Here is a 27,617-nt window from a genome sequence, read left to right as displayed (position 1 = left end):
GGGGGGTAACGAGCCGGGCTTACCGCCGCTTCGCAGCAGTACAGCGCGACGTGCCCGCCCGGAAACAACAATCACTTCCGCATTCCATTCACGCGTCACGTGACATATCCACTGCTCGCCGAACAATCTAGAGCGCGGATCGATAGAATTGTGTATAACTTCACTTGTAGACGTCGTAGCGACTTGAAACAAGGATCATTGGGAAGAGAAAATTATCGCGCTTCCGTTGGATGTGAAATTGTCCTTCTGCGAAATAAGGATCAAGTAATATAAGTGCATCGACGTTTGTAACTGCGTTAAAGCAGATATTAATTTAGATTAAAAACCAATCGGAAATTTAATTCGCGCGTAATCCGAAGCGTCAGTTTCATATGTTTATATATGTTTTGGTATAAGATACAATTTAAAAGAAAAGCAAAATGATATAAAAAGAACTTTCTATTTATTAACGAATACTTTTTGCTGCAGCGTTCAAATAGCTAATACATTTAGTTTCGGCAACGATATTAGTTCTAACTATTTCAATGATACATTTTAGCTGCCACAATTATATTTTAACTCCACTAGCTAATTGTTTTTCTGCATATATTTTGAGCTTCCGCATTCTTGATATATTGACGTTCTAACAATGTAACTAACTAGAAATCTTGCTTTTTGTTTCAGATTTAGCGACGCTTATGGCCACACGGCGAATGCGATTCCCGAGAAGTATAGTTTTGGTGGATACGAATGCTGTACCGAAGGAACAAGGACTCGGTTCGCCAAGCAGTGGGCCAAGCAGGATCAGCTGGAGAGTAAGTTTACAGACTTCTTATATTCACGAATTTAAATTTTTTACGATAAAAAACTAGAAAATAACAAATCATTAGATTAATCGTTAGTTAGATTTAGCTAATATTATTAAATTATTTCTTTGCGTGTAGCGTATATTTAACAAGTCAGCTTCATAAAATTTCTGACTACTTAAATTTCTGACTTCTGACTACTTTAATTTCTGACTTCTGACTGTCGAATTAATATTAATATTAATATAATATTAATATTAATAATCAAATAAATCTGAACAATGTCTCTTTATAAAACTTATCGTAGAAAAAACGGTAGTACTTATACATTGAAAAAAAATCTGAACAATGAAAAATATTTTTTTGGTGGATACTAATAACATATTTACTTAAATTTAAATTCTTTTATTTAATCTTAAAACCTTAAACGTAGGTAAAACTTAGCTGGACCAACTTTTCAAATATTACAGTTCTTAAAAACATGTGCTTTGTTTGAATTTCTTTTAACTTTATTGAATCGTAAAAACATTAATGGGTTCATATTCCTCGAGGTTTTCTACATCGATAAGAGGAAAGGATTGAATTTTAATCATTTTTCCTTTGAAGTTATGAGCAAACAGAAATGTGCTGGAAAAAATTTACCCATGTGTAGAGTTTTAAAGTTAGATAGAATAAATAATTGTTTTCATAAAAAGCTAAGATGTTAAGAAAATATATTTTCTTATACAAAAAATATTTTACATTAGTATGAATAAATATTTATAATAGTACAAACAAATATTCATATACTAATAGAAGTAAAGGGAGGAATATTTGTATCTTGTATTGTAATTTATTTCTTAGATATTTCTGTTCTTTTTTACATTTATAACATCAAAGGAAGTTAAACCTCTAACATAGGTTGTGTAGTATTATATCTTTTTCATAGATGTAGTCTCTGCAGTGTTATATTTTGAGTTTTTCCTTCTTGAATTCTTCAAATTTAACGGAATTAATGTAGAATAAAAATTTTGACTCGAGTACGCGTATGGAAATGTATATAATTTCAAAGTCCCAAGAAATTTAATTATATTTCTGCGAACGTGCAATTACCTTCTCGACAAGCGTCAAAAAGTATGGGACGAACTACAAAAAAAAAGGAGACCTAACATCACGCTGCGATCATTGTGAGATACGGGGCGGTAATCGCAGATGAAGAGATAAACTCGCGATAAGAACTAATATACACCTCTCGCCTAACCGCCGCACTTAGGACGTCCATTTAAGCCGCCGATTCCACCGAGAGACATCGTGGCGGTCGTTTCGGTTTTGCTCGTTTACCAGAGCCGACTATTACCGGGCCCGAATGCGCAAAAAGACCCGTTCGCGATCAGCGCGAGGTACTTACCCGCTGTTCCCTCCGGAGAGCACATTTCTCCTCCATTTATCCGTGCCGAATTTCTACATGGCGAGGAAGCCGACGAATTCCGACCGCCTCCTTCGCGTTTCCCGTCGCCCTCCTCTGAATTTCGCAAAGAGCTTCCAAAGTGAAACAGTGTTCCATATTCTCAATTTTGCTTTTAAGAAAATGCTGAAATCTTTACCGACGAAATACTGATTATATACATTTCCATACGCGTACTCGAGTCGAAATTTTTAGTCTGCATTAATTCCGTTAAATTTGAAGAATTCATGGAAAAATTCAAAATATAACACTGCAGAAACTACATCTATGCAGAAGATATAATATTACACAGGCTGTCAAAGATTTAACTCTCTTTGATGTTACAAAAGTAAAAAAGAACAAGAATATCTAAGAAATAAATTGATTACAAATATCTCTCCTTCTATTTTTATTAGTATATGAATATTTGTTTGTACTATTATAAATATTTATTCATATTAATGTAAAATATTTCCGCAAATTTACGTTATATTGGCTGCACAAAATTACAAATGCTTTTACACGATAAAAATACGTATCAGAATGATTACGTACATAATTGGCCAATTTTCTACTGAGAAAAAAGAATGATTGATCTAACTGAAATTATAGCTCTTTTTTACCCTAACTATATTTTTTGATTGTTCTAATACGAAAATAGTAATATGCATATAAAGTTATTGTCACTAACATTATAGTAGTATTAAATTAAAAAATGGTGTGACCTTCACCACACTTAAAAACTGATGTGTTAAGTTTAATACATTTTATGTGTCCCAAATCATCCACTCTTATTTATGTGTAAATTTAACACAAAACAAATGTGTTAAAAAGTAACACGCATAATATGGAAAAAATTAACACAAGAATTTAACACTTGAATACCGTTAGGAATCACAGGTATTAAATTGACATATTTAATATGTCAGACATAGATTATGTCAATTTAACATTTTCATTTGATCAAAACCATAGATTCAATATTTCTCGCAAATGTTAAAGTAACATTTCATTTTAGTTAATTTAACATTATACATATGTCAATTTAAACTGTGATTTCTGACGGTATTCGAGTGCCATATTCTTGTGTTAATTTTTTACATATTTTGCGTGTTACTTTTTACCACATTTGTTTTGTGTTAAATTTACACATAAATGAGAGTGGATGATTTTTGGGACACATGAAATGTTAAATTTAACATATCAGTTTTTACAGTGCATAATTTATCATTTCTCTACGTGACTATAGTTACAAATACGAAAGATTTTTTTTTCTCAATGTAGTTTGCCGACTATTTTAGTCAAAGAAAATTTTGCATCGATTAATATCCGACACTGCTGCGGGCAGAATCCCGGAGATAAAGCCTGGTAGCGAAGGTGTTTGCGGGACGGCAAGTCATGAGAGTCGCCCTCGACATTTTCGCCGAGGGGCAACTCGACGCGCCTCGACAACGTCGCGCGATATTATCACGCGATAACAGGCGCGATGTCCCGATAATTAACGCGGCAGCGAGTTGACGCGTTTAGACAGCAGGAGGAAGGAAAAGAGCCGCGGCGGCGGTGGCGGCGGTAACAGCGCGCGAGGCCGGGAAGGACCGATCGTAAAACAGCTTCCGCGTTGGAGCCTGCGCGCGCGCGAGGATTCCTGCGAGCGAACTTGAATTAATGACGCGGCCGTGTATTATTGTCCCTCCTGATTCCTCCGCCGTGCCGAGGCATTACGGCAACGGTTACGCGGTGACAGTGCGAAAACGCACGGTCAATGAATCGGACGGACGTGGATGACGCGCGCGAAAGAAGACGACGCGCGCAGGAGAGCGTGCTGAACGTGCCTCTCCATTAAATTATAGCGCGGTCCACACGCACGGCAACCGTCGAACCGTTAAATCGATGAATCCCGCGATGGAATTCGCGAAGCAGCACTCGACTCGGAGGCGAAGTAGACGCGAGTCGGTCGCGAGGGCTTTTTCCGTCCCGGCTTCCCTCCCCCCGTCCGCCGTGGCGAATCGTCCTGAGGGAATGGGGTCCTTCGAGGACCGCACGAGCGATTCGAACGGACACAAGAACTAGGAATCGCTGGAATCCGGAACTTCAATTGCGCGTCGCGATTTTGTATTTTTTTCTCTTCTCATTCCTGCAAACTGATTGTTCGGAGCGCACTGAGAAAAAAAATAATTGAACATTTATTTGTGATATAACGTTTATTCCACAGAAATAAACTTTATTATGAAAATAATTCTTATATTTCTTTTCTGTCACAAAAATTCTATTCTTATTCGTTATAGGAATAGAAATTATTATTATAGGAATAGGAAATTATTATTCTCATAATAAAGTTTATTTCTGTGAAATAAACTTCACGAATATTTAAAAATAATTATTATCATATTATATAAGAATAACAAATTTCTTAAAAATTAAATAAATTTTATTTCACAAAAATGGACTTTATATTCTACAAACAAATTACCACGTAATTTTTTCAATGCAGTTTGCGCGTTCTATACGAACTGATGCGGGATTTCATGGTAAAAAACTTTGTATAAAGGAGGACTTTCTTTCTCTCTCTTAAAGAAGAATTTGTTCTGTAGAGAAATTCCGTAAAAAAATTCTGTAAAGAAGAATTAATCCGTGCACGAATATCGATTCAAGACTCGAGCTGTTTTCTAGAAAAGGAAAAAAGATGAGGAGGAACTTTCTTACTGCCGCACAGTTATTCCCTGAGAAAGAGGATTAGAGACGCGGCAATTACGGGTCCAAATAAGTAGCTTTGGAAAATAGGATTAGAAGCGGCAGCCACAGGCCCAAATACGTAGATTTATCTTTTGGGACTCTCGCGCGGTGAAAGTAAAGGGACTCGATCGAGTGTCTCAAATCAATAACGATGACTTCATTTGCGCGCGGACGTGAAGGGTACTCGGCGCGTATCTCGAGCGATTTCTGTTTCTCGCGGCATCTCGTCATCACGGCGATGTCGATGAACGCGCTTGACGTCACGCTGCGACGTCCGAATTTCCCATCCGTCAAGTCTCGATGCGCGTTTCCGACCGCAACGCCTTTACGAGCGATGCGCGCCAAGTGGAACGAAAAATTAAGCGCGCTCCTTTTTCCCACCGTCCGTCCGTCGCGACGTTATTACGCTGTTATGCGGATTTTGTTTCGTTTCCGCGCGAGACTTTCTCGACAAATTGAGACGAATTAAGGGGATGCTGAAGCTGAAAACTTGACCGACAGAACACTGACATTTTTCTGCAAAGTTTACGTCGTATTGGTTACACAGAATTACAAATGCTTTTACGCAATGAAAGAACATGCAAAATTAAATAGGAGCATTGCTCGATATATGTCGAAAACGAACAAAAAATTTTTAATATAAAATCTCAAGCTGTCAGTTAGCGTAATATTTGTCTAATCCAAAAATTCCGCAGCTTGTATATACTGAAAGTGTGGATGCTCCAAACAGAAAAATTTTGAAGAACATTGCTCTACCTTTGCATTTGCATTTGGAAGCTTAAAAATATCGAAAAAGTTTGCCGAAAGATTTCTACACATATATGGTTAGGTTTTCCGTTGGATATGGTAAAACAAAGCAACACATATTCATATATAAGTTATATACAAGAAATACGAAAAGAATAGCGTGATTATGATAGTGACGATCGTCTCTGCATTATCGGCATTGCTCGTGTTCGTCATCGACTCCAGCATCCCCTTAAGCCGCGTCTTCTCGTCATTGTCGCGAGCCGCGGCGCCGAATTGAACGACGCGCAAAATCCGCTCCTACCGGAGAATTCGACATGTCCTTGGTGGCGTTATCGTCGCCACCAGAATTAGAGGAGACGTCAATTTATTCTCGCGTACACGCTCGGTGGCGTTTATGCGCGACAGTAATAGAGCTAATACGCTCGTTCAATAGCGCAAAACGCGCTATTATCGCAATTACTATTATTACGGCAATTATAACGATTGCTCGTGGCGAGGCGACAATCGGGACGGCTCCGGGACGCTCGAGCCGTTTGTACGAATGCGCGAAGATTATACCTGTGGCACATTCGCGTGTGATTTATTTCGCGACGCGCGGTATCACTACGACGGTCCCTCGATATAGTTACTTATTTACACCGATTCGCATCGTGTACTTAAGTTAAATATGATTATTTATCTCGGGTTGAAATGTGGCCCCCGTTTGCGTTAAACGAGAAATGAGAAAAAATCGTCAGGCAATTGAAGGGTATAACAAACTGAAGTATAAATAGAATCAGTATAAAGAGAGAGAGAGAGAGAGAGAGAGAGAGAGAGAGAAATGCAGAATAGAAAAGGATAATCGATTCGTTTGATCTGCTCATTCGAGTAATTTGACTTTTAAATATGGAGGTGTGTTTTTACCTTCTTTTAGACGGCTGATCTACTATACTGAGAAAAAGGAAATAATAAATATTTATTCGGTGGGTACTAATACTCTTCATATCTACTTATACTGATACAAAATATTTTTCAAATAAAAAATACATACAGAAAAGGAAACATTTTCCTATTTTGAAAAAAAAATTATTTTTAAATAATGTATATCTTATATGTGTGACTCTGATAAAAAGAGAGGGAGAAAAAATATATTATTATCTCAAAGTAATATTTATAAAAGTACTGAGAATGTGATATTCTTAAATGTCGGAAGAAGATATCGCATTATCATCAAAATAATGATATTGTACTTCTTATCATTACTAGAATTAAACCAAATCGATTAAACATTCTTCGATTGATTTTGCTCGAATCAGTTGTCAGTTAATTGAATTAAAACATATTTGCTCAGATCAATTATTAGATTAAGAAAAATTTACTTGAGATTTTTATAACCCCATGGTTATTGGATAATGCATATTACGAAAAACGATGTATCTTCGAGCGATGATACGTAGCCTCAAAATTACACCAACAAATCACGCGTCTAATGAAGGGTTAATAAAGTACTCTCAAATTCGATGCAACACGCGTGCGCGTCGAGATGCACTCGGCAAAGTCGAGCCGTGGCAAAAGAAAGAACAGCGATCAGCTGATAAAACAAACAAACGTTGCATTCAGTGATCCAAATAAAATGCGGCGCTTAAAGGGCGTTGCATGTAGCCGTAATTTCGTTCCCCTGTTATTGGCGGCCGAGCCGTCTCGCACCAGTTACGTCGGTCCAGGAATCGGGCCTGACGTGCGTGCACGCCTGCGTGCGTACACTCGCACCGGGGACCCGTAGAATCCCCGTTTCCCTCGATACTTTGAGCACGAGGAAGCCACACTGTAAGTACTGGTAATTTGCCGGCGCTCTCCGTACTATTCGCGTAAATTATTCGCCGTGACGGAGGGCGCGAGACGTCGACCTGCCGCGCGAATCTTCGCGACCCGGAACTTGCGATGTTCTTCCTTCACGTCGCGAGTGTGCCGAACGTCTGTAAACTCTAATCGACTGTCTTAGAACAAATGCGCAACAGGCGCATAGGGTATTTTCAAATAGTTTCCATCGTTCGATAATTCTACTTTGTAAAATATTATATTTTATTTAAAGTATAAAGATAAAGTAAAACTCGTGTTTTAGGATATTTTCGCGTGAAAATTCATTTATTACGGAGATGTAGCTTTGTTTATAATAGTTGTAATAGTTACAGTTTTATTTTTAAACACTTTTACCTTATCTCTAGCCTTAAACTCTAATCGACTGTCTTAAAACAAATGCGCAACAGGCGCATAGGGTATTTTCAAATAGTTTCCATCGTTCGATAATTCTACTTTGTAAAATATTATATTTTATTTAAAGTATAAAGATAAAGTAAAACTCGTGTTTTAGGATATTTTCGCGTGAAAATTCATTTATTACGGAGATGTAGCTTTGTTTATAATAGTTGTAATAGTTACAGTTTTATTTTTAAACACTTTTACCTTATCTCTAGCCAATGACTGGCCAGTAGTTTCCGAGTTCTTACTCGAATCTTTCCAGCAAGTATTTGTTATTTTTTATCCAACATTGGTTTCAGTCTAAGCTAAGAAACACTGGCCAGTATTTTCCTGTCGCGTTCATGAACAGTTAGGTACTAAATCCTAGGCAATAAAAACTAGTCAATTTCTATCTAATGACCCATTTTACCTTTTCTTCTACTTAGAAGCATACTTAAATCAAAATTTCTTTATTTAAAAGGAACAAACAATTACTCTTTCATGAAAAACTAATATTTCAGAAAAATATACTTTTTTTTCTAATTTTAAGAAAACCTTAGTTTTTTCACAAAAGCAGTTTATTCTGCTTAAACAAAAACATTTTGATTTAATTAAATACGTTACGAGCACAAGCGAACACTATTTTTGCGAAATTTTTGTCTCTCAGTATACTTACCTATCCTATGTATATAAAGTCTCGTTAACCATAACGATTACGCCGCGAGGTCGGACGCCAGAGAGGACCCGCAGGTTACCACCCGACGGCTTTACTCACGCGCGTCACATTCACACGATTTAAACGGAGATGAGCCGCGCGTTCTGCTCGCGTACAACGGCGGCCCTGACCGTTCCCACTTGGCGGCGTATCGAGGTCTGGAAGTTATGCGCCCGTACCTACTGCAAGGCACGTAAGGCAGTCGTAGGCCGCGCGCAGGCGGAAAAGATAGGGAGAGTGAGTGCGTTGCCTGGTATCAATTTGTCTGGCGTGGTAGCAGGTTCGGCCGGCTGGACCGAAGGTCGCTTTGTGCGTCCGCCGCTATCCGGCATTCTATCAAACCAAACAACATCCACCGCGATCGATTTATTCTCTCAGCGCGGCTGCGTAAGATACCAATTACCCTTGTGGCAGCGAGCCGCCCGAATGGAAATCGAAAGTGCGAACGACGCGCTTCGCCGCGTCGCAACGCGACGCGACTAATGACACCCCGACGTCGTCAGGCCCGTCGCGGCTTTTTACGCGCGACTCAATCGAGCTCCCTTCGTCTCGGCTTACAAGTGCAAGCAGGCTTTCAGCCGTTTGTTCGGAGCCCAAAACTGCGACGTAATTTTCGACTAATTTTCCTATTGTTGTTCCTGAAATCGTAATTTCTAAGCTTCAAGTAAATTGGCCAGATTTCAGCTGTTGAAATAATGCAGGAAACCGTTTTGTGCCAGAAGCTCTTAGGGAGAATTCACACCTTAGCAGAAAAGGAGAAAACAGAGAGGCAAAAAGGCAATCAGAACTCGCGTTAGTGGTCAGATGGTGGTCGGTAGTTTCTGCTTTTCTACCAGCGCGGGTTCTGATTGGCTACTGCTTTCCTGTTTTCTGCTCTTCTGTCAAGATGTGAATTCTCCCTTTACAGCAAAAGGCTCACTTACACCTGTGAATCAGGATTTGAGCTCTGGGATCTGTTGTCTTCGAGCGTCCATGACGAAAACGTGAAAATCGCACCGACCGAATCGGGAACGCTCTTCTGCACCGACCTCGACACGGATATTCGCGAAACGCCCGGGCTAGTTTTCGCCCCAGTCGCAGTAAACGTTAGCCGCTCGCATTTACGGGCAGTTATATCCTAGACTTCCTAGAAAAAGGCGATGGCCTCAAGGAACAGTTTAGAGGTGGTTCTGCCTCTCCCTCGCGGTGCCTAAAGCCGAGACGGAATATGCATCCCTATGCATCCCGCCGGGACGTCTGGGTCTGGAGTCGCGTCTCGTCGATCGGCTCCACGTCTCGCGAGATAGAAATTATGGCGGGCCTGTGGGTCGGCCGATTTTGATAATTTCCGAGACTCGATATTATACTTACGAGTGTTGCCGATGATCCAGTCGAAAACGGCATCTACATAATTTTCTCTCGTGCCGCTGAACGACGACGATGACGGACCCGACGCGATGATGCTTCTTGTCTCTCGTGACAAGATATTAGCGGCGTGGCGCGCATGTGTTGCGCGACTTGGATTTGTTGATTTCGCAGGTCGGCGTTTTAATGCAAGTCATTAGGAGCGCGAGTCATTATCGACGAAAGCACTCGTCAAAACTGGGGAATAAATAGAAAAAGAAAGAGAGAGAAAGATGTGGATTTTTCCAAAGAATCGTCTCTTTATTAACATTGCACGTTCTTAAATACATTTGGTCTTGGTCGAGGAACATTATTGGTGGGAAATTGATTTCGTTAACCTTACAAGAACCGCTCGAAGTTGGAGTCTTATCGCCTAACTCGTATCTAGGTACAAAAAAAATAAACAATTTATTTACAAAGGTACTTGGCGGCAGTGCTAACAATGCAAAAATACAGTCTTCGAAAAAAGTTCCCCTTTCGTGCGCGAGATTGCCGTGAAGAGGAGAATTATCGTTTCTTCGTGCCTGGGGGAGGCACAAAAGAGATCATTGTACAACAGGTAGATCGCGATCGCGGTTTCTCTTTTCTCGCACAATTATCGCTCGGTTATCGTCTTAAGTATGATTAATCACCAGAGGCTCTCTCATATCTCGGCGCGAACTTCGCTCAAACTTCGTTTCAAATGTAAAGGAGATCACGCTGGCCGCTGTCTCTCTTCTCTGTTCCTGCGATCCTTGAATTATTCTCCCTCGCTATAGTGTCAAAATATGATCATCATATAATTATATCAACGAGCCGTCCTCCTCCAGGAGGTCGATGTACGCTGTTTACACGTCGGCGAAAAGAAAAGGGAGATAAAAAAGGGTGATAATTCGCGGGATTCACGAAAAGGGAACCCCGTTTGTTCCGTCGTTCTCTAAATTTCTTAGAGTGAAATTTCACTCGAAAGATAAAGTGTGACTATCGAGTCATTCGGATCTTCCACTCATACAGAGTGAATCCTTCGCTCTTAATCGCCGAGTGAATATTTTCATTCGAAATTGAAGAGTAAATTTGATGTGTTTCACTGTTACGGAAACATCCCAAGTGGAAAGACCTCTTTCTAGCCAATAATTGATCTGAATTCTAATTACTGGCTAGTTTAGACGACACTCGTTTCGCCAGCAACTGAACAGTAAAACTTGTTTAGTTTCTAGCCAGTTTCCAACCAATTTTTTACTAGTTTCTAATCAAACTTTTCTGCAAACAATTCTGTCAAATACTTTTCATTGTTTGATTTTACATAGTAAAATATTATATTATTTAAAATAAAGTATGAAATCCGTTTTTCAGAAGATAGAGTTCTTACATGTGCAAATTCATTTATTATTGAGATAGCTTTACTTTTAATTATCATTTTTCCTGTTTCTTAGTTTCGCGCTAGTAACTGACCAAGAGACTAGCCAGTATTTTCTGAGTTCTTATTAGATAGAAAAACTGTCCAATATTTACTAACCATTTTTATGTGTGTGGCCTGGTTTCTGCCTAATAATTAGACCAAAAATACTGCGCGCCCAACCAATATTTCCTGAGTTTTTATTAGGCAGAGAAACCGGTCAATATTATACTAACGTTTTTATGATCTAATTTCTGGCTAGTAACTCAACCTAGAAATACTGATCAGTATTTTTCTCTGTCGAGTTTCTGAATAGTTACTGTTCAATAAATTCTAACCAGTAAAAACTGACCGATTTGTAACTGGTGGCCAATTCTTCCCAAAAATTTCTCTACTTGGGATATTCACTCTAGTCTGACTGAAACATTCACCCCCCGCGATTTCGAGCGACAGTGTCTTCACGATCGCTTCGAGTGAAAACACCGTCAGCTCCCATTCGTTTTGCGTGAGATCGCGCTTCAAGAAATTTAGAGAGAGCGCGTCTTCAATTTCTCGCTTCCAGGCCCTAGACTCGGCGGGGCTTCTCGCGTCCTTGGCCGGGGCCGCATCAAGCCGCGACGGAAGACAAATCGCGCTGATAGAGGGACGAAGCGCGGCTGATGCGCGGCCGGGGCGTAGATGAAGACGTTGCGCGTCGACTGATTAGCGTTTGCGTGTATTGTCGTGTATCACGCGCCCAGGACGGGGATGGGGCCCGGCAGGCCCACACATGCGGGCCCGGTCGTTCGCCATTAGCGCGTACCCTCCTCGCTCTTTGATATTACTCGAGGTATTTCCTTCTTTCGCGTCCGCGTCTCTCCTGGCCCGCTCGCTTTACCTCTCGCCTTATCCGCTCGCAACGTTCCCCGTTTCATCCGCGGTTCCGGCCGCCTTGAATGGGACCGGTGAATAATTAGCCGCGGCTCTCTCTCTCTCTCTCTCTCTCTCCTCCTTCTTCCTTCCTCCGCCACCAAGCCCCCCATCTTCTCCTCAACGTCGCTCGATCGACGCGCGAATCGTATAAATCTCTATCGCCTTAATTGAGGAAGCCGGAGCGGAAAATACATTCGTACGACGCGGCGCGGAGGCTCCGTTGTTTACAAGCGAAATTAATTGGCGCCCGTGCGTCGACGCGTTTTGTCTTGCGCCGTTAATTACCGCGTGATTTATCCGCGACGGTAGCGGCGCCAATTGAATGATAATGTCCTGAGCTACGCGGAGTGCCCCCTGTGTTCCCCGCCAGCCCCTCTAATTCCCCATCGACGGCGCGGAGACGCGAAATCGTGGGCAATTTAATCCCGCGATTTGATTACCGAGCAGGTGGATGAGCGCGACTCATCGTTTCCTTTTATAATACTGCCATTACAAGGCGCACGGGGCTGTAATGGCACGCGGAATGTGGCAACTATAAAGTATTATATTACAGCGACGCTGCGCGCTGTAAGGACTCCGTCGTCCTGTCGCGCGACGGTAATACGCGTCGTTTCGACATTTAATGCGCGTTTCGGGCAGAAAAGGAAAACAAGCGGAGGAAAGCCGACGCGGGGAAAAGTCGCGCACACGAGAGACAGAGAGAGAAAGAGAAGGAGAAATCTCGGTCTCTCGCTGCTCTCGACTTCGTTCGGCAGGGATGAAGACGACGCGATGACGGGTGTCTCTCTCTCCTTCGGCCGATCCTTCACCTCTCCTGGCGCTTTCGACCCTTATTTATACGGCCATCGAGCTTCACGAGAATAGAGTATCGCGATGATCGCGCGCCGCTTATCACGGCCGATAATCATCGCGCTTTATTTCGCGGCGCGCGTAACTAATCTACGCCTCTAAACGGCGCTGCCGTAATGACCGCGGTTCATAGAAGAGAGAGGAATGAACCATCCCGCTGCATCTTCTCGTCTCCTTCGCGCCGTACCGATCGATATAAATTACCGGCTGCTCCGCGCAAAGATCAGATCCTCATTTTCAACAGATGGAGAGGATTAGCGATATTAGCGAGAGAAATCGGCTTCGCGCGCGCGCGCGCGCGCGCAGTGGCGCTATCATCTGCTGCCGGACTTACTCCTCTCTGTGTTTTCATTCTCGCGAATCTCTTTCTCGCGGAACGGAGGAGAGAAGAGCTTTCTCACATCTCTCGGGATGTGGAGGAGAGGCTGTTTCTCCGCTTTTCTCTCTTCATCTTTCTCTCTTCGTCTCTCACTCTCTTTTTCTCTCTCTCTCTCTCTCTCTCTCTCTCTCTTCCTCTCTTTCTGGTCTCTCTTTTACACCTCTCTCCGTCGCTCTCGCGTCTTCTCACGTCTGGCCGGCACCATCTATCATTCTGTCAGCTAGGAGATTTCAATTTGCTCTCTTTTTGCGCCATTACCGGGCCCTGCGGCCCGCGCAAAATTGTATTTAATTGTGATTGACTGCTAAGTGGAGGTGGCCGGCCGCCGCCATTTGTCCCGCGATTTTTGCATATCCCTAATTGCGAGAGAGGAGCGTCGCGGGCTGAATCGCGGCCGAATGAGATTATTCCAGTCACGCGTCGTCTCGCGCTCTCAAGTCGAGACGAAACCGCGAAAAATGCACGGCCGCCGTCTCGATCCCGCCGTCTCGATCGAGGCGAGCGTCGATTGTGCGTCCGCGAGTGCCTGACCTTTTCGGATTACGGGATCCCGGCTCTCCCGATGATGTTGCCGACGATCAGTCGCGTATCGAGAAATTGCGTATGGAGAATTAATGATCGCCGATATTACAGAAAATATGCGCTCGACGCGACGGGGTGGTGATTTATAATTATGATTATTATTAATCTAACGACAAGGTGTAAACAGCGCCGACGCCACGGATACCGACAAATTGATGTTATTTCTCCCCCTGGCGATTCAATTTCCCTCAGCACTCGTGATTGGCGCGCTTCTTTCTCGTCGCGGCCAGCGTGTGATCTCCGCGTTTAAGGCGATTAAAAGCTGAGCCGCGCGCAATCGCTCTTCGAGATAATTATGTACAATTAGTCTAACAATTGCCGTTGAGCATTAGCTACAGATGGATACTCAGGTAACACGAGGCGGACGTAAAGTCGGGCGTTTCCCCGGAAACGCGAAATGTCCGTGTCGGAGTTCGCCGTCAAAGAGAGGAGCGTGCGAGAAATCGATTTGGCCAATCCGGTCCTCTCGTCCGCCGCGTTTCTTGGCTTTGCCGCGCGGTAAACATTCCTTCAGATATCATCACCATTATTCATTTTTTGAGATATTATCGCCTCAAGAGACACATTATACACTCTCTCGTTCCCGCGGCGAAGCTTCAAACGAAACGCAAATGCGCTCGAGCCGCGAAAAATTCCCCCCCTTTTTCCCTCATAAGACGAGCCATTATTCATACGCTCTTTTTTGAGCGAACTCCTCAATTGATACCTATCGTCGACTCGAGGCATCAATGAACGATCGCGCACGTGCGCACGTACGCGAGAGAACGGAGAACCCTGCCCCCGCAGTGCGTGCGCGTATGCGTGTAATATATATATGTGTGTGTGTGTGTGTGTGTGTGTGCGCGCGCGCGCGCGCACTACGCACGTGTATGTACAGAATCACCTATACAGCCTCGCAATAAGTTAGACGCGTCTTGAATCAGATATTTACACGGTGCCTCGTGCGGACGACAATGTACGACGGTGCCTATTTACAATTAAACTCGAGGCGAGCACGCCCCCGCCGTTCTAGCGTGGCGATAGTTGGCGTGGGGGCCACTCTCGGTATTACAGTCAACGATCACATTTTATGCGCCCTGTCCTTCCCACTCGCAGCTGTAATGGTGTTCTGCACCGGGCCGGCGACATTTGTCGTTATCGCGATTATTTAGAAACGCGAGTCTCTCCGTGCACTGAGAGAAAAAAGTGCTTGAGTTAATGAGACCTCGTCTGGACGGACAAAATTCGTTCGAGCGAACGTTGAGTCGATCGAGCGAATTCTGCCGTTGCTGTGGTGAGTTATGTCAATTGATTCAATGATTGCAATTTGGTCAATGACTGTATCAACGTAACTTATTCTTGCACCAACGTATAATTTACTCAATTGATGCAATATATTTTCTTGACCACCGATTTTGTCGATTCACAATTACTTTTTTCTCAGTATACGCGTGGCTCCGGAGTTTCCTGGAGTGCGAGTAAGCAAAATGAGAAATCAACTTTATCACGATCTATTTTAGTATTTGAAATACAATTTTCGCCGTGTGTAAGAATTTCTTCATGTATTACATTGAGAAAAAAAGAAGTTGAGCTAATAAGACTTTGACAAAATTCGTTCAAGCAAACGTTTAGTTGATTGAACGAATTATATAGTTACTTTAATGTGTGTATGTGTTATCAATTGATTCAATGATTGCAATGTAGTCAATAATTATATCAAGGCAACTTATTGCACTAACATGTAATTTGCCCAACAGATACAATATTTCTTTAAAGGCAGATTTTATTGACTTAATTGTTTTTTCTCAGTGTGTGAATCTCGTATTATGGAATTTCTCTCAGACAGCAGAATACGAAAATCGCAAAGTGATCATCACATACACTGAGAAAAAATACTTGAAACTTTACATGTGAAATATAAAGATTATCCACAGAAATTTTCTTTTTCTTATTTCACTTTTCACAAAAACTATATATCCCACATATAAATTTTCAAATATCTCTTCTCAGTGTAATATCAAAAAAATATAATCTTATCCTTAGCGGAATCTTTTGGTATATATTGGCCTCAAAAAGATTCTTCTCTAAAACCACAAAAGAAAAATATTGTGTGCACAATATTCATAAATTTAAAGAAATTTCGTCTTTTACAATACAAGTCTCAAGTAAGAAGACATTTTTTCAAATAAATATATTCTTCTTTACCTAACAAGGAAAAAAAGTTGAAATAATATCTAATAGATTTTTTCGATTAATAGTCTACTTTGTTTTAGAAAAGTTTGTAAAAGTTTTTGTCTAGAAAATGTAGAATTACAGGAAGTAATATTTTTATAACCTCTGTTTGAGGTGTTGGAATATTTTCCTTTTGGTTTTAGAAGAATCCTCTTGAGACCACGTATATAAGACGATTTTAAAGATAAGATTGTATTTTTTGGAACATATGAGTTCCACAAATTGAACCAATGACGACATGTACAGTTATTCCAATGCATCGCGATTTTTCTCGATACTCGAAGATATTTCGCACAAATGTCGTCGACACAATACAGAAATATTCTAACCGCTTCCGGAGCTTTGAGACGCGATTCCCAAAGAACTGCCGCTCCTTCGTAAGGCTCCTCGATCGGTCGGTCGCGTCGTTTCCGTTCTTCGCTCCGATCCCATCACGGTCGATTGGAAAAACGTCCCGGAATTCCGCAGCGATGCACCGCGACGTCGGGACCGGTATCGACGATGAATTAGCGCGCGGCGCTAAACCCTACGCACTCGATGAAACCCGACGCGCGCAATTAAAGACGTCGTTTTGTACTCGTCGACGTCGTAATCGGCTAATTTTGACACAAGCTGTCGCCAGCAACGTGTCAACGTGATATCGAAAGGCAGTTCGATGAGACAGATATCGATCGTATTTTTGAACGTTACTTCCATGAAATCAAAGTATTAAGCTAAAAGTAAAAAACCAAAGTATTAAGCCTGATCAACAGGTTCTTTGCTTCCTGTTTCTTTTTTACTTCATCTCTTTCTGACTCGAACCTTAAGTCCCAAGCCAGAAAAAGACAGAGGACGAGGAACAGGAAGCAAAGAGCACGTTGTGGATTAAACTTTAAGCTTGATCTATAATGTGTTTTTTGCTTCCTGTTTCTTTCTCTTCATCTCTTTTTGACTCGAACCTTAAGATTGATCTAAAATGTGTTCTTTGCTTCTTGCTCTTTATCTTTTTCTATCTCAAATCTTAAGCTTTAAGCCAAAAAAAGACAGAAAACAAGAAACAGAACGCAAAGAGCACATTGTAGATTAGGCTTTAAACCAGAAAAATACAGAGAACAAGAAACAGAAGGCAAAGAGCACATTGCAGATTAAGCTTATAACGATCATCTTTCTGTCAACACGTCTTATGGTCATCAGCTTGGTCGTCAGACATCCTCGATATAACGAAGCTCAAAGGTCGAAAGTTACGTTACATTTGTTCGCGCAACCGAAAAATGATGACACGAAAAAGCGCGCGAATTTGCCGCAGATCTCTCCCTTTTGTGAACGGATCAATCGAGTCCGTAACGAGAGAGAGAGAGAGAGAGAGACCCAGAAGACCTTGGCCGATAACAACGCCGGTATTATGCTTTTCATCTACGTGCAGTGCGCGCGCGCGTTCGATGCCGCCGTGGTCGAGTGACTCGTTTACAAGTTAATGAAGTCCCGATTCCCAGTTCGCTCGTTAATTCATCCTACCCGACAAGCTGTCTCGTTCCCGGTATCCCGACAATTCGTCATTACCTGCGGACGTTGTCTGTCGGAGGCAGGACGCGCCCCGTTCTTCCCGCCGAGGAACTGCGATCTCTCAATCCGCGCGTCTACCCCGAGCTCGATGCTGCGGAAATCCACGTTCGATGCTCCAGAAGTCTGGCGTCCGCTTCGTCGTGAAGTCCGATTCTCTCGCGGGGGCGAGGTCGATTTGGACGTTGTCTTCGCCGCAGAGTCGACTGGAACTCCTTCAAAGGATGGATCCTCGCGGGGCCGACGAACACGAGTATCCTCGAGTATCTCTTCCTCTCCTTCTCTCTCTTTCTCTCTTTGTTTCGAAGCTTGAGTGCTTCCCAAGCCGTCACACATTTCGCGATTTCCCTCGAGGACTCTGTGCTGTCGCGGTGACACGCGTCCAGGGGGGCGACGTCGATGATGCTCGTTCTCCTTTCCAGAGGAGAGGCCGAGCCGGACGTTCATTCGCGTTGCAGCAGCTCGTAGAGTGCGGCGATGTAGGTCTGCGCCATTTGCAGCGTCTCGAACTTGCTGAGCTTTCGGTCATTGCCGAGGCTGGGCACGACGTCGCGCAGCCTGTCGAAGGCGTCGTTCAGGCTGTTCATTCGCCTCCTCTCCCTGGCGTTCGCCGCGAGCCTCCTCTTCCTCAGTACCTCGATACCGGGCGCGCTACTCTTCATCTTCTGTATCGCGTCCTTGGACTTCTGGCCGGCGTAGTCCGCCGGCAGAACGTGCAGGCCGTCGTCCCGCTGATGATACCGCGACTGGTCGCACTTGCTCGCCGGCTGGCCGTTCGCCGCCAGACCGGCGTCGTTCCTCTGCACGGTGTAAGCGGCGCCCAAGTAAAGCACGTCTGCCCTCTGGCCGTAAGGGTGGTTCTCGTTCCGCGGCAGGAAGCCGCCGTTCTTCGCGTAGCTCTTCGCCGCGAAGACGGCCTCCTGGCTCGGGCCGTACTCGCCGCGGGAATTCGCGAAGACACCGGCCGGGTGATGGTGATGATGATGTTCCATCTTCTGCGCGTACCCCGCCGGATCCTGCTTGCTCGCAGCGATCTCGTTGAAGCCCATCCTAGACGGGGCATCGCCGTAGCTCGCGCACTGTTCGTTCATGCTCCTGAAGATGACCTTGGAGTGGTGATCCTTGACGTTCCTGTTCGCGCCGTTGCCGTTCAACGGCTGGTGCTCGTTGGTGCGACAGCCCTCCTGGTAGTAGCCCTCGTAGAAGTCGGCAAAGTTGAAGCCCGCGGTCACGTGCAGGCTACCATTGGGGGCGCCGATCTCCTGGTACTCCTGCTGGTGGTGGCTGTCGACGGAGCTAACGCTGCCGCAACTGCTGCCCCTGGAGCGCGGCGGTTGCGGGTAGATCTCCTGATGGTGCCAGGTGCCGCGCGGGTTCGACTCCGGGCTGCTCGCGGACCCGTAACCCTCGGAGTCCAGGAGATCGTACTGCTGGAAGGTCGCGTAGGAGGTCATCCTCGTGTGCGCACGTTCAACGAATTCGATTCTTCGATCACCCTCGGCGATCTTTTATATCATAACGCGCGATATCAGTGCGAATCTTTCTCTTCCTCTCTCAGGCGATAGTCATTGTTTTTCTCTTTACTTTTGACTGTCAAGTTCCGCGACCGATTATACGTTCGATTGAACTGTCAATATCGTCGATGTCGATGCGAACGTCTTCAGGGATGTTCCTGAAGGTGCGGAAACGCGTGATGTCTCTCTCTCTCTCTCTCTCGCTCTCTCTCCTCGACGTACGTCTGTCAGTCGTCCCGTCAAGCTTCCGTCTGAGACTCTTCGGGATCCCTCTTCTGGATCGCCGTGTATGCTTCGCGTACGGAAGCGTTGCGTAAACTGGCTTTACCTGGCGATCTCGTGGTCTGGACCATGCTGCCCGGTTTTCTTGGGGCCCGCTGGTGGGGGACCGAGTCGGACGGACGGACGGACGGACGGACGGACGGACGAACTCCTGGGACCCACGTGGAAGGGGATCCCCGAGGAGTGGAAGGGGTCCACGGGGAAGTGGGCATCTCTTTGTAGAAGCCGCGCGACCGGACACGCCCCTCGTCTTCCTTCGTCTCTTCGCTGGAGGCTCCTCCGGGCTCTCTGACGGAGTCAAAAGGCGATCGGCGAAAAAAGAAAAGTACTCGATCAAGTGGCACGCACACGGTCACGGGACCGACCGACCGACCGACCGACCGACCGACCGACCAAGAGCGACCGGGCGCCGCGTTCTTGACATTGGCGATATGCAGTCGGCCGGGCGAGCCACGGCTTCACGTGCGCTCTTCTCGCGCTAATTGGATTTTGTTTCTCCTTTTCCTCGCGCGTTATACCTCGCGCGCCGACCGACGACGCGCTCTTGAACCCTCTTAGGAAGGGCCCCGCGACGTCGCGCCAATTCGACACGACTTCACCGCCACTCTCAGCCCTCCGTTCACCTCGTCGCGCTGATAACACTTCGCTAGAGCGATTGCTCCTGCAACTATATCTCGGTATATCTCGATTATTAACAGCGGACCCCTATATGAGACGTACAGTAGGTTGCAAAACGGCTTTGACACAATAAAGTTGAGAGTAGATCAAATTGTCCAAATTGGGAGTCATTATTCCGATATTGACTTTTACACAATAATAACACAATTAATTATATGATTAAAAACACTTAATAGCAAATTAAGATAATTAAAAAATAATAAAAAGAAATAATTAGTAGTAATAATAAGTAGAAAATAATTAAAATAAAAAGTAAAATAATAATTAAAATAAAGTAATAACAATTGATAATAGTAACAATGAATAATATAATTTCTGGATAAACTCTTCACGATAACGATAGTGAATTTTGATAGTTTAGTGTAGGAGATTACAAATAATTAATTATATTTCTATTCACTCATATCAGTTGAACGGTCTTTAATTGAAATCGTTGAAATAAATCGTCAGTTAAACATTCTTCAATTAATTCTGCTTTAATCAATCGTCGATTAGTTGAACTGAAACATATTAATTCGAATCAATTATTTAAAAGAGATTTTTAATTGATATTTTTACAGCTCTAGTTGCGAAACTCTGGTTTAGACACGATGAAGTTAGGAACATCCCAAACTGTCTAAATTGGCAGTCATTACCGACGGTCTCTTATCGCAATAATAATATAATTAATAATATAATTAAGAACACTGAATAACATTAAATAATAAAAATACTAATAATAATTTATAATAATAATATAATTACTGAGCAAGAAAACTCGTCACAACAATGACTAAAGTTCAAGTGTTCAAGTTTAGTGAGGTCTCAACTTCGTGTCTGAACTGTTTTGCAACCCACTATACGTGAAACCATCATAGTCATTATTATCTCGATCTGTTCTTAATTAGATTTGAAAGTCGTAAGACGAAAATATCGAGGTCGCGATAGAGGCTAGCGAGTTAGGAGCGGATTAAAGTTGGCCAGGGATATCGTGTAGATTTCTACTACGTAAGCATGTACACAAATCGACCATAATAGCCTCAACTTCTAATGGTTCAAATAGTATGGAGAAAATATTATAGCTATTTTTCATATAAATTTCTTTCCATTCTACTATATGTTTTCAGTTGTGCAGAAAATTTTGCTAAAAACTTTGGCAAAATTTTTAACAGCACATTCCACACACACACACACAGATCCTAAAATATAAATAGCACGTATAAAACGAAAGAATCGTCAATCATTGCAGAATGTCAGGATTCGAATTGCTCAGTTACAAAATTCTGTGTAGCAATTTTTACTACACATGTGCTGTCAGTACCCATCGAATAAATATTTACTCATATTTTTAAGTATTTTTTCTCTCAGTGCATATTAGAATTTTCGATTCTAAGTTAGCTCCGTAGTGTGCTGTTGAGTAATATAATGTTCGATAATTCTGGGACATATTGTATATAGAAATATAACCGACGCGTGTATACATACACATACACAAAAACTTAGGCGGATACTATGGCGCTAGTCCTGGAGGCTCGGCGTGTGTTGACGGTTACGCGACCTTCGCAACAACACTTGTCGATATGACGACTGAGCGATCATAACAGGTTTAGACGCGAATCTATTCACATCGAAAGACGTCGCGCGCGACTTTCCCGATTTTTACAATTCGATTAAAGTATAAATGAGATCAATTATGATCTTTCGCGTGCGCTATCGTGCCGCGGCCGTCGTGAACGGTGGAAGCAATCTGAAAACGATGTACGTGTATAATTGCAATATTAATTTTTTGTTAAATTTAAAAAAAATACGCTCGGGATATACATATTCCTAACAGAATTGCGAGTAATTAATTACTTTGTCAATTAATTATTGAATTTAATTAACGATTAATATAAGTCTATTTAATTAAAAATATTTTAATGAATCACTGACTTCAAGAAATCTAATTAAAAATTATTCAATTAACGATTGATTTGAAGGAATTCAATTAAAAACTATTGAATTAAGGATTAAAACGAGCAAAAGTAATTAAAGATTATTCGATTAACGATTGAACATAGTCAATGTAATTAAGGGTTATTTAATTGACAATTGATATAAACAATATATATATATATATATATATATATATATATATATATATATATATATATATATATATATATATATATATATATATATATATATATATATATATATATATATATATATATATATATATATATATATATATATATATATATATATATATATATATATATATATATATATATATATATATATATATATATATATATATATATATATATATATATATATATATATATATATATATATATATATATATATATATATATATATATATATATATATATATATATATATATATATATATATATATATATATATATATATATATATATATATATATATATATATATATATATATATATATATATATAAAAGCATTTATTCAGGTCAGTTGGTTACTATCAGCAATGTAAATAACTACAATTACAATTTCGATTGACACACATCGATTGGTCAATCGTCTTACTGAGCTTTTCGATTAAATTTGCTTATATTAATTGTCAGTTAAATAACCTTTAATTACATTGACTATGTTTAATCATTAATCGAATAATCTTTAATTACTTTTACTCGTTTTAATCATTAATTCTGCAGTTTTTAATTGAATTCCTTCAAATCAATCGTTAATTGAATGATTTTTAATTAGGTTTCTTTAAGTCAGTGGTTAATTAAAATATTTTTAAGTAAATAGGCTTGCATTAATCGTTAATTAAATTCGATAATTAAATGAAAAAATAATTAATTATTCGCAATTCTGTTCCTAACATAGTTAAGGCGAATCATCACCTCTCATTACTGTAATTAATCAGGAAACTTATTTTTTGTTCCAGATGTGGTGGGATGTGCTGTTCCGACAGAATGTGTTTCCGGTGAATGCGGATGGGGTACCGGAGGTTTCGGTTCGGGCCAAGCAGGATCGGCTCGAAGGTAAATTCATGCATATGATACATATATCTTTTGTTAATTTTTTATTCGAAATTCGAGATATACAACCGTGAAAGCAAATTGTATTACTATATCGCAAAAACATAGTTCACTTCCGCTGCTTCTGTACACTGAGAAAAAAATATTTTAAATTCTACTTGTAGAATAAAAAGTTCATTCATAGAAATAAACTTTATTTCACACAAATAAACATTATATTTCAGAAATAAACTTTCAAATATTTCTTTAAGTATTTTTTTCTTCTCAGTGTGTGTACATCTTCGTTAGAATCTTCAAGTTATCAAATCTAAATTAATATTTTACTATTATAAATTAATGTTTTACTATTATTAAATAAAAATTAATATTTTACTATTATTTTTGTTCCAGATCTAGCTTGCTGAACGTGGCCGATCCTGACTGCAAGACGTTTGGTGAGTGAGAAAAAGTGGGTTATATAAGGTGCTGGTCATTTAGTAGAACTCGTTGAAATTATTGCGATTTACTTTGCTAGAATAGACTTTTGTATACATACAATGAATACACTGCTCGAAACGATTAGGAAATCTTCAACTATATACATCATTTTAGCAGAGGAAGTTAATGTTTGAAACAAGTTAATATTTGTATAATGCTAATTTTGATTTTTAGTAAATATATCTCTATAAAAAATATATATCTCTATTAAAAAAAAAGTGATTTTTTTTATATTGACTCAAGTTGCACAAATATACAACAGAATTGTTTTTTCCGTGCAATTGAATTTAATTGTTTCGAGCAATGTATATATATATGAAGAAAATATTGTAGTCAAAATTATGTCAAAATTATATTAAAATATTATATTTCCTTTTACAATGTTTTTTTTTTTTTTTTTTTGTAAAACTGAAATATACTGAAATTATAGTGCAAATTGTTGAAGAAATAATTTTATTTTATTTTTGACGAATATATACGATATAAAAAGAGAAAACATTCCAGTAATAATATTTTTGAACAAAAAGTTAGATATATATAATATTTTTTTAAACAGATATATAGTAATTTTGTTTATAATCTTGTATAGCGCATGATCACAAAAATATTGCAATTTTTACTACAATATTTTCTCCGTATACGAATAGAGAATTGCGCGGTACCACACGCGGTACTTTCGCAATTATTTTGCTCGCAGCAATAAATCTTGCTATCGCGGCTGTTAGTTTTTTCAATTTACGCGTATTTGAGTCGTTTCACACGTTTGTTTCGCGACAAATGATAGGCCTTGTTACATTGATTTCGTCAAGAAATAGATTCCATTTCGCGTCAAGATTATGTCAGTCAAAGGAACTCTTACTAAGAATTCTATAACTTCAATTACGTTTTGCTCGCGTTGATAGTTTTTGCAGTTGCTATTAGCTTCTTAAATATCTCATTTGCATCGCGATTATATTTTGCAATAGATTTCGTTACATTAATTTTGTCAAAAGATAAGTTCCGTTACGCGTCAGATTACATTGATCGAAAAGAACTTGATAGTAGAATCTCACGATTTCGCGAAAATAAAAGCATTGCGGAGTAATCTTCGCACAGAATATTGCGGAGTAATCTTCGCACAGAATATTGCGGAGTAATCTTCGCACAGAATACTGCGGAGTAATCTTCGCACAGAATACTGCGGAGTAATCTTCGCATAAATATTGCGGAGTAATCTTCGCACAGAATATTGTGGAGTGATATTCCGCGCAAGTATTGCGGAAGCCATCGTGCGTGAAATTTCACGCCATTCGCGATTATCTCGCTCGCGTGGCGCGTTAAGAGATTTCGCGATCGGCTTTTAATTTGCGATTATCTGCACACGCATACGCGTCGCGACTGCTTTGCCCGCGGATTTTAATTCGCAGCGTTCATTACCGATTTTTCACGCAGCGCGAGTGACATTATGACACGTAACGAGTTAGTCAAGCGAAAAATCCGTTCTTTAGTAAATTGTTTAGATGAGAACGGGATTTTGTCTTTCTCGTTCTCGATAATCTCGTTAATTCGCGCGAATTCCGTTCTTGTCTCTTTCGCTAAAGAAACTTGAGAGTCGCGGAATATTCGTCAAACGTCGCTGAAACGTGAACATCATCGCGTCGCGAGTGTAAGGAGCATAAGTGACGTGCAATCGACGTGGAACGACTCCACGAAGGAGATGCAAAGGGACTACTTCCGGATACTGAGGGATGCAACGACGATGGACCTCGTTGAACGTCGATGAATGTCTGATGAAGGCGAAGTGGTGAGCGTTCTATTTCAATGCTCACAGAGCACCTCATTACATTATACACACGGAGAGAATTAAATAAAAATTACTATAGAGTTTTATTGTCAAAGAATAGATCGACATTCTGTCTCTCTGCAGTAACTGACTATCCTTTTATTTCATATACACACACACACACACACACACACACACACACACACACACACACACACACACACACACACACACACACACACACACACACACGTGCGTGTGTGTGTGTGTGTGTGTGTTATTTATATTTCATTTATATTCCAAGAACTGTATGAAATATAAATGGCTATTAAAAAATTATTATTGAAAATATTTTACTACAATTACTATTAAAAACACTGAATGTGCTATTCAAAAATTAGCTGTTTCCAGCAAATTGTTTACCTTTTTCAGCAAAATATATCTTGCTGACAGTCTGTTCCTGCAGTACTAGAAAACCGTAAAATTGAGTGAAAAGAATTTATATGAAAAAGAAATTGATTTCTCTCCGTGTAGTGCATGCGTAGACGTAAATCGCAATAATTTCCAACGAATAGAATGTAGATGTAGTTATAGTTGATATTTATAATATTTTATCTTGACAAAATTTTATATTGATGTTGACATTGATTTGATATTGATTTGAAAAATTTTATGTTGATATTGACAAGTATAATATTAGCGAATATGATATTTGAAGCTGTGAAAATATTCGGGTGATATAACATCCGTACATTTTTTTTAAGTTTTTTATGCAAAAGAAGTACATGTGATATACTGCGAAAAAAATACTTGAAAATTTATTTGCAGGATATAAGGTTTATTTCAACGAATAAACGTTATGTCCTGCAAATAAATTTTTCAATACTTTTTTCTCAGTGTATCATCGACCAACTACAGTCCTCTCGTCACTTTAGAGTTAGATTAAGCTTTCTATATAAATAATCTTTAGCATTCACTAGCCAAGTGTCGCGTGATTGTTTCGAGACGTTCTGTACATTAATATCGCGATTGACAATTTTTGAAGAGAATCAACACTTTGGGGAACACGGAAAATCTCGTTTCACAATTTCAATAAGTTTCTCGTGGCATTTTTAATTGATCATATATCACGTGAATAATGAACAGGTGTTTTATTAATGGATATATAGCACGCATACGGAATACAATGCGTTTCGTAAGAAAGGAGCGAAAATAATTTCCTTGCGAAACTTTCCAGGTCAACCGTGTCAAACGCGAACCGGGGAAAGCGTTTGGCACGCTTGGTAAAACCTATTAACACTCGTGTGGAAATGATTTATAAACGGTATTAATAAAAACTTTCCGATATATATAGGTCCTTATTGAATTACGCGGACGCGCTTGCAAAAATTGACACGGTTAACTGACACTAATTGGTAGCGCAATCGTTCGGCTAAAACGCGGGTATTGTGATGCGAAGAAAGGGGACCGCAGAAATTAACGAGCATTGACTAGAATTATTAATAACGTCCAAATACGTCAAACCGCCGCGGAGTGCGAAACGGCCTTAAAATAGATCGTGATGCGCTGTGTCATTGAAGGCGTATGTTGGCAAAATGGTTTCTCGCAGCTTTAATTGCCTCGTGTTTCCCTGTTTGCGTGAAAACCGCATCTCATACAGACGTATGTCCACGAAGCTTACGACATTTAAGTTTAGCATCGGCTCACGAAACAAATTCACAAATAAACATGACTGAAAGTATATAAGAATCATGGTGTCGTGTACCTTATCGATAAAAATGAATTTTCTTCGACCAAAATAACCGGCACATCAATCATCAGGATTAATCAGTCGCCACATATAAAATTACAAATAATTTCGTCTGATGAAATTGATTATTAATCAAGTTTAGATGTGATTCATTAATAAACTCATTAAGAATTAATTTTCTCGATCAACTTATTAAGTTATTTTTTATTTATCTTAATTTATTATCTTTGTATATATATAATATATGTTGCTTAATCTTGGTGATTGATTTGTCGATTATTTTAGTCGAAGAAAATTCATTTTCATT

General features: G+C 40.6%; 1 protein-coding gene across 1 annotated transcript; it reads right to left on the bottom strand.

Moving 5' to 3' along the window:
* Positions 1-10,246: 10,246 nt before the first annotated feature.
* On the bottom strand, positions 10,247-19,670 carry LOC116851322. Its single transcript, XM_032830625.1, has 2 exons — positions 17,854-19,670; positions 10,247-10,390 (listed from the first exon to the last, which is right to left on the bottom strand). Exon 1 carries the CDS (start codon positions 19,305-19,307, stop codon positions 18,297-18,299), a length of 1,011 nt encoding a protein of 336 aa, XP_032686516.1. The 5' UTR covers positions 19,308-19,670; the 3' UTR covers positions 10,247-10,390; positions 17,854-18,296.
* Between the last annotated feature and the right edge of the window lie 7,947 nt (positions 19,671-27,617).

The sequence above is a fragment of the Odontomachus brunneus genome, unplaced genomic scaffold (genome assembly GCF_010583005.1).
Source record: "Odontomachus brunneus isolate Ranch 3 - 2012 unplaced genomic scaffold, Obru_v1 Obru_scaffold_171, whole genome shotgun sequence".
In the NCBI taxonomy this organism is placed as follows: Eukaryota; Metazoa; Arthropoda; class Insecta; order Hymenoptera; family Formicidae; genus Odontomachus; species Odontomachus brunneus.
Note: the sequence above shows the minus strand (reverse complement) of the source record. Positions and strands in the feature narration are given on the sequence as shown.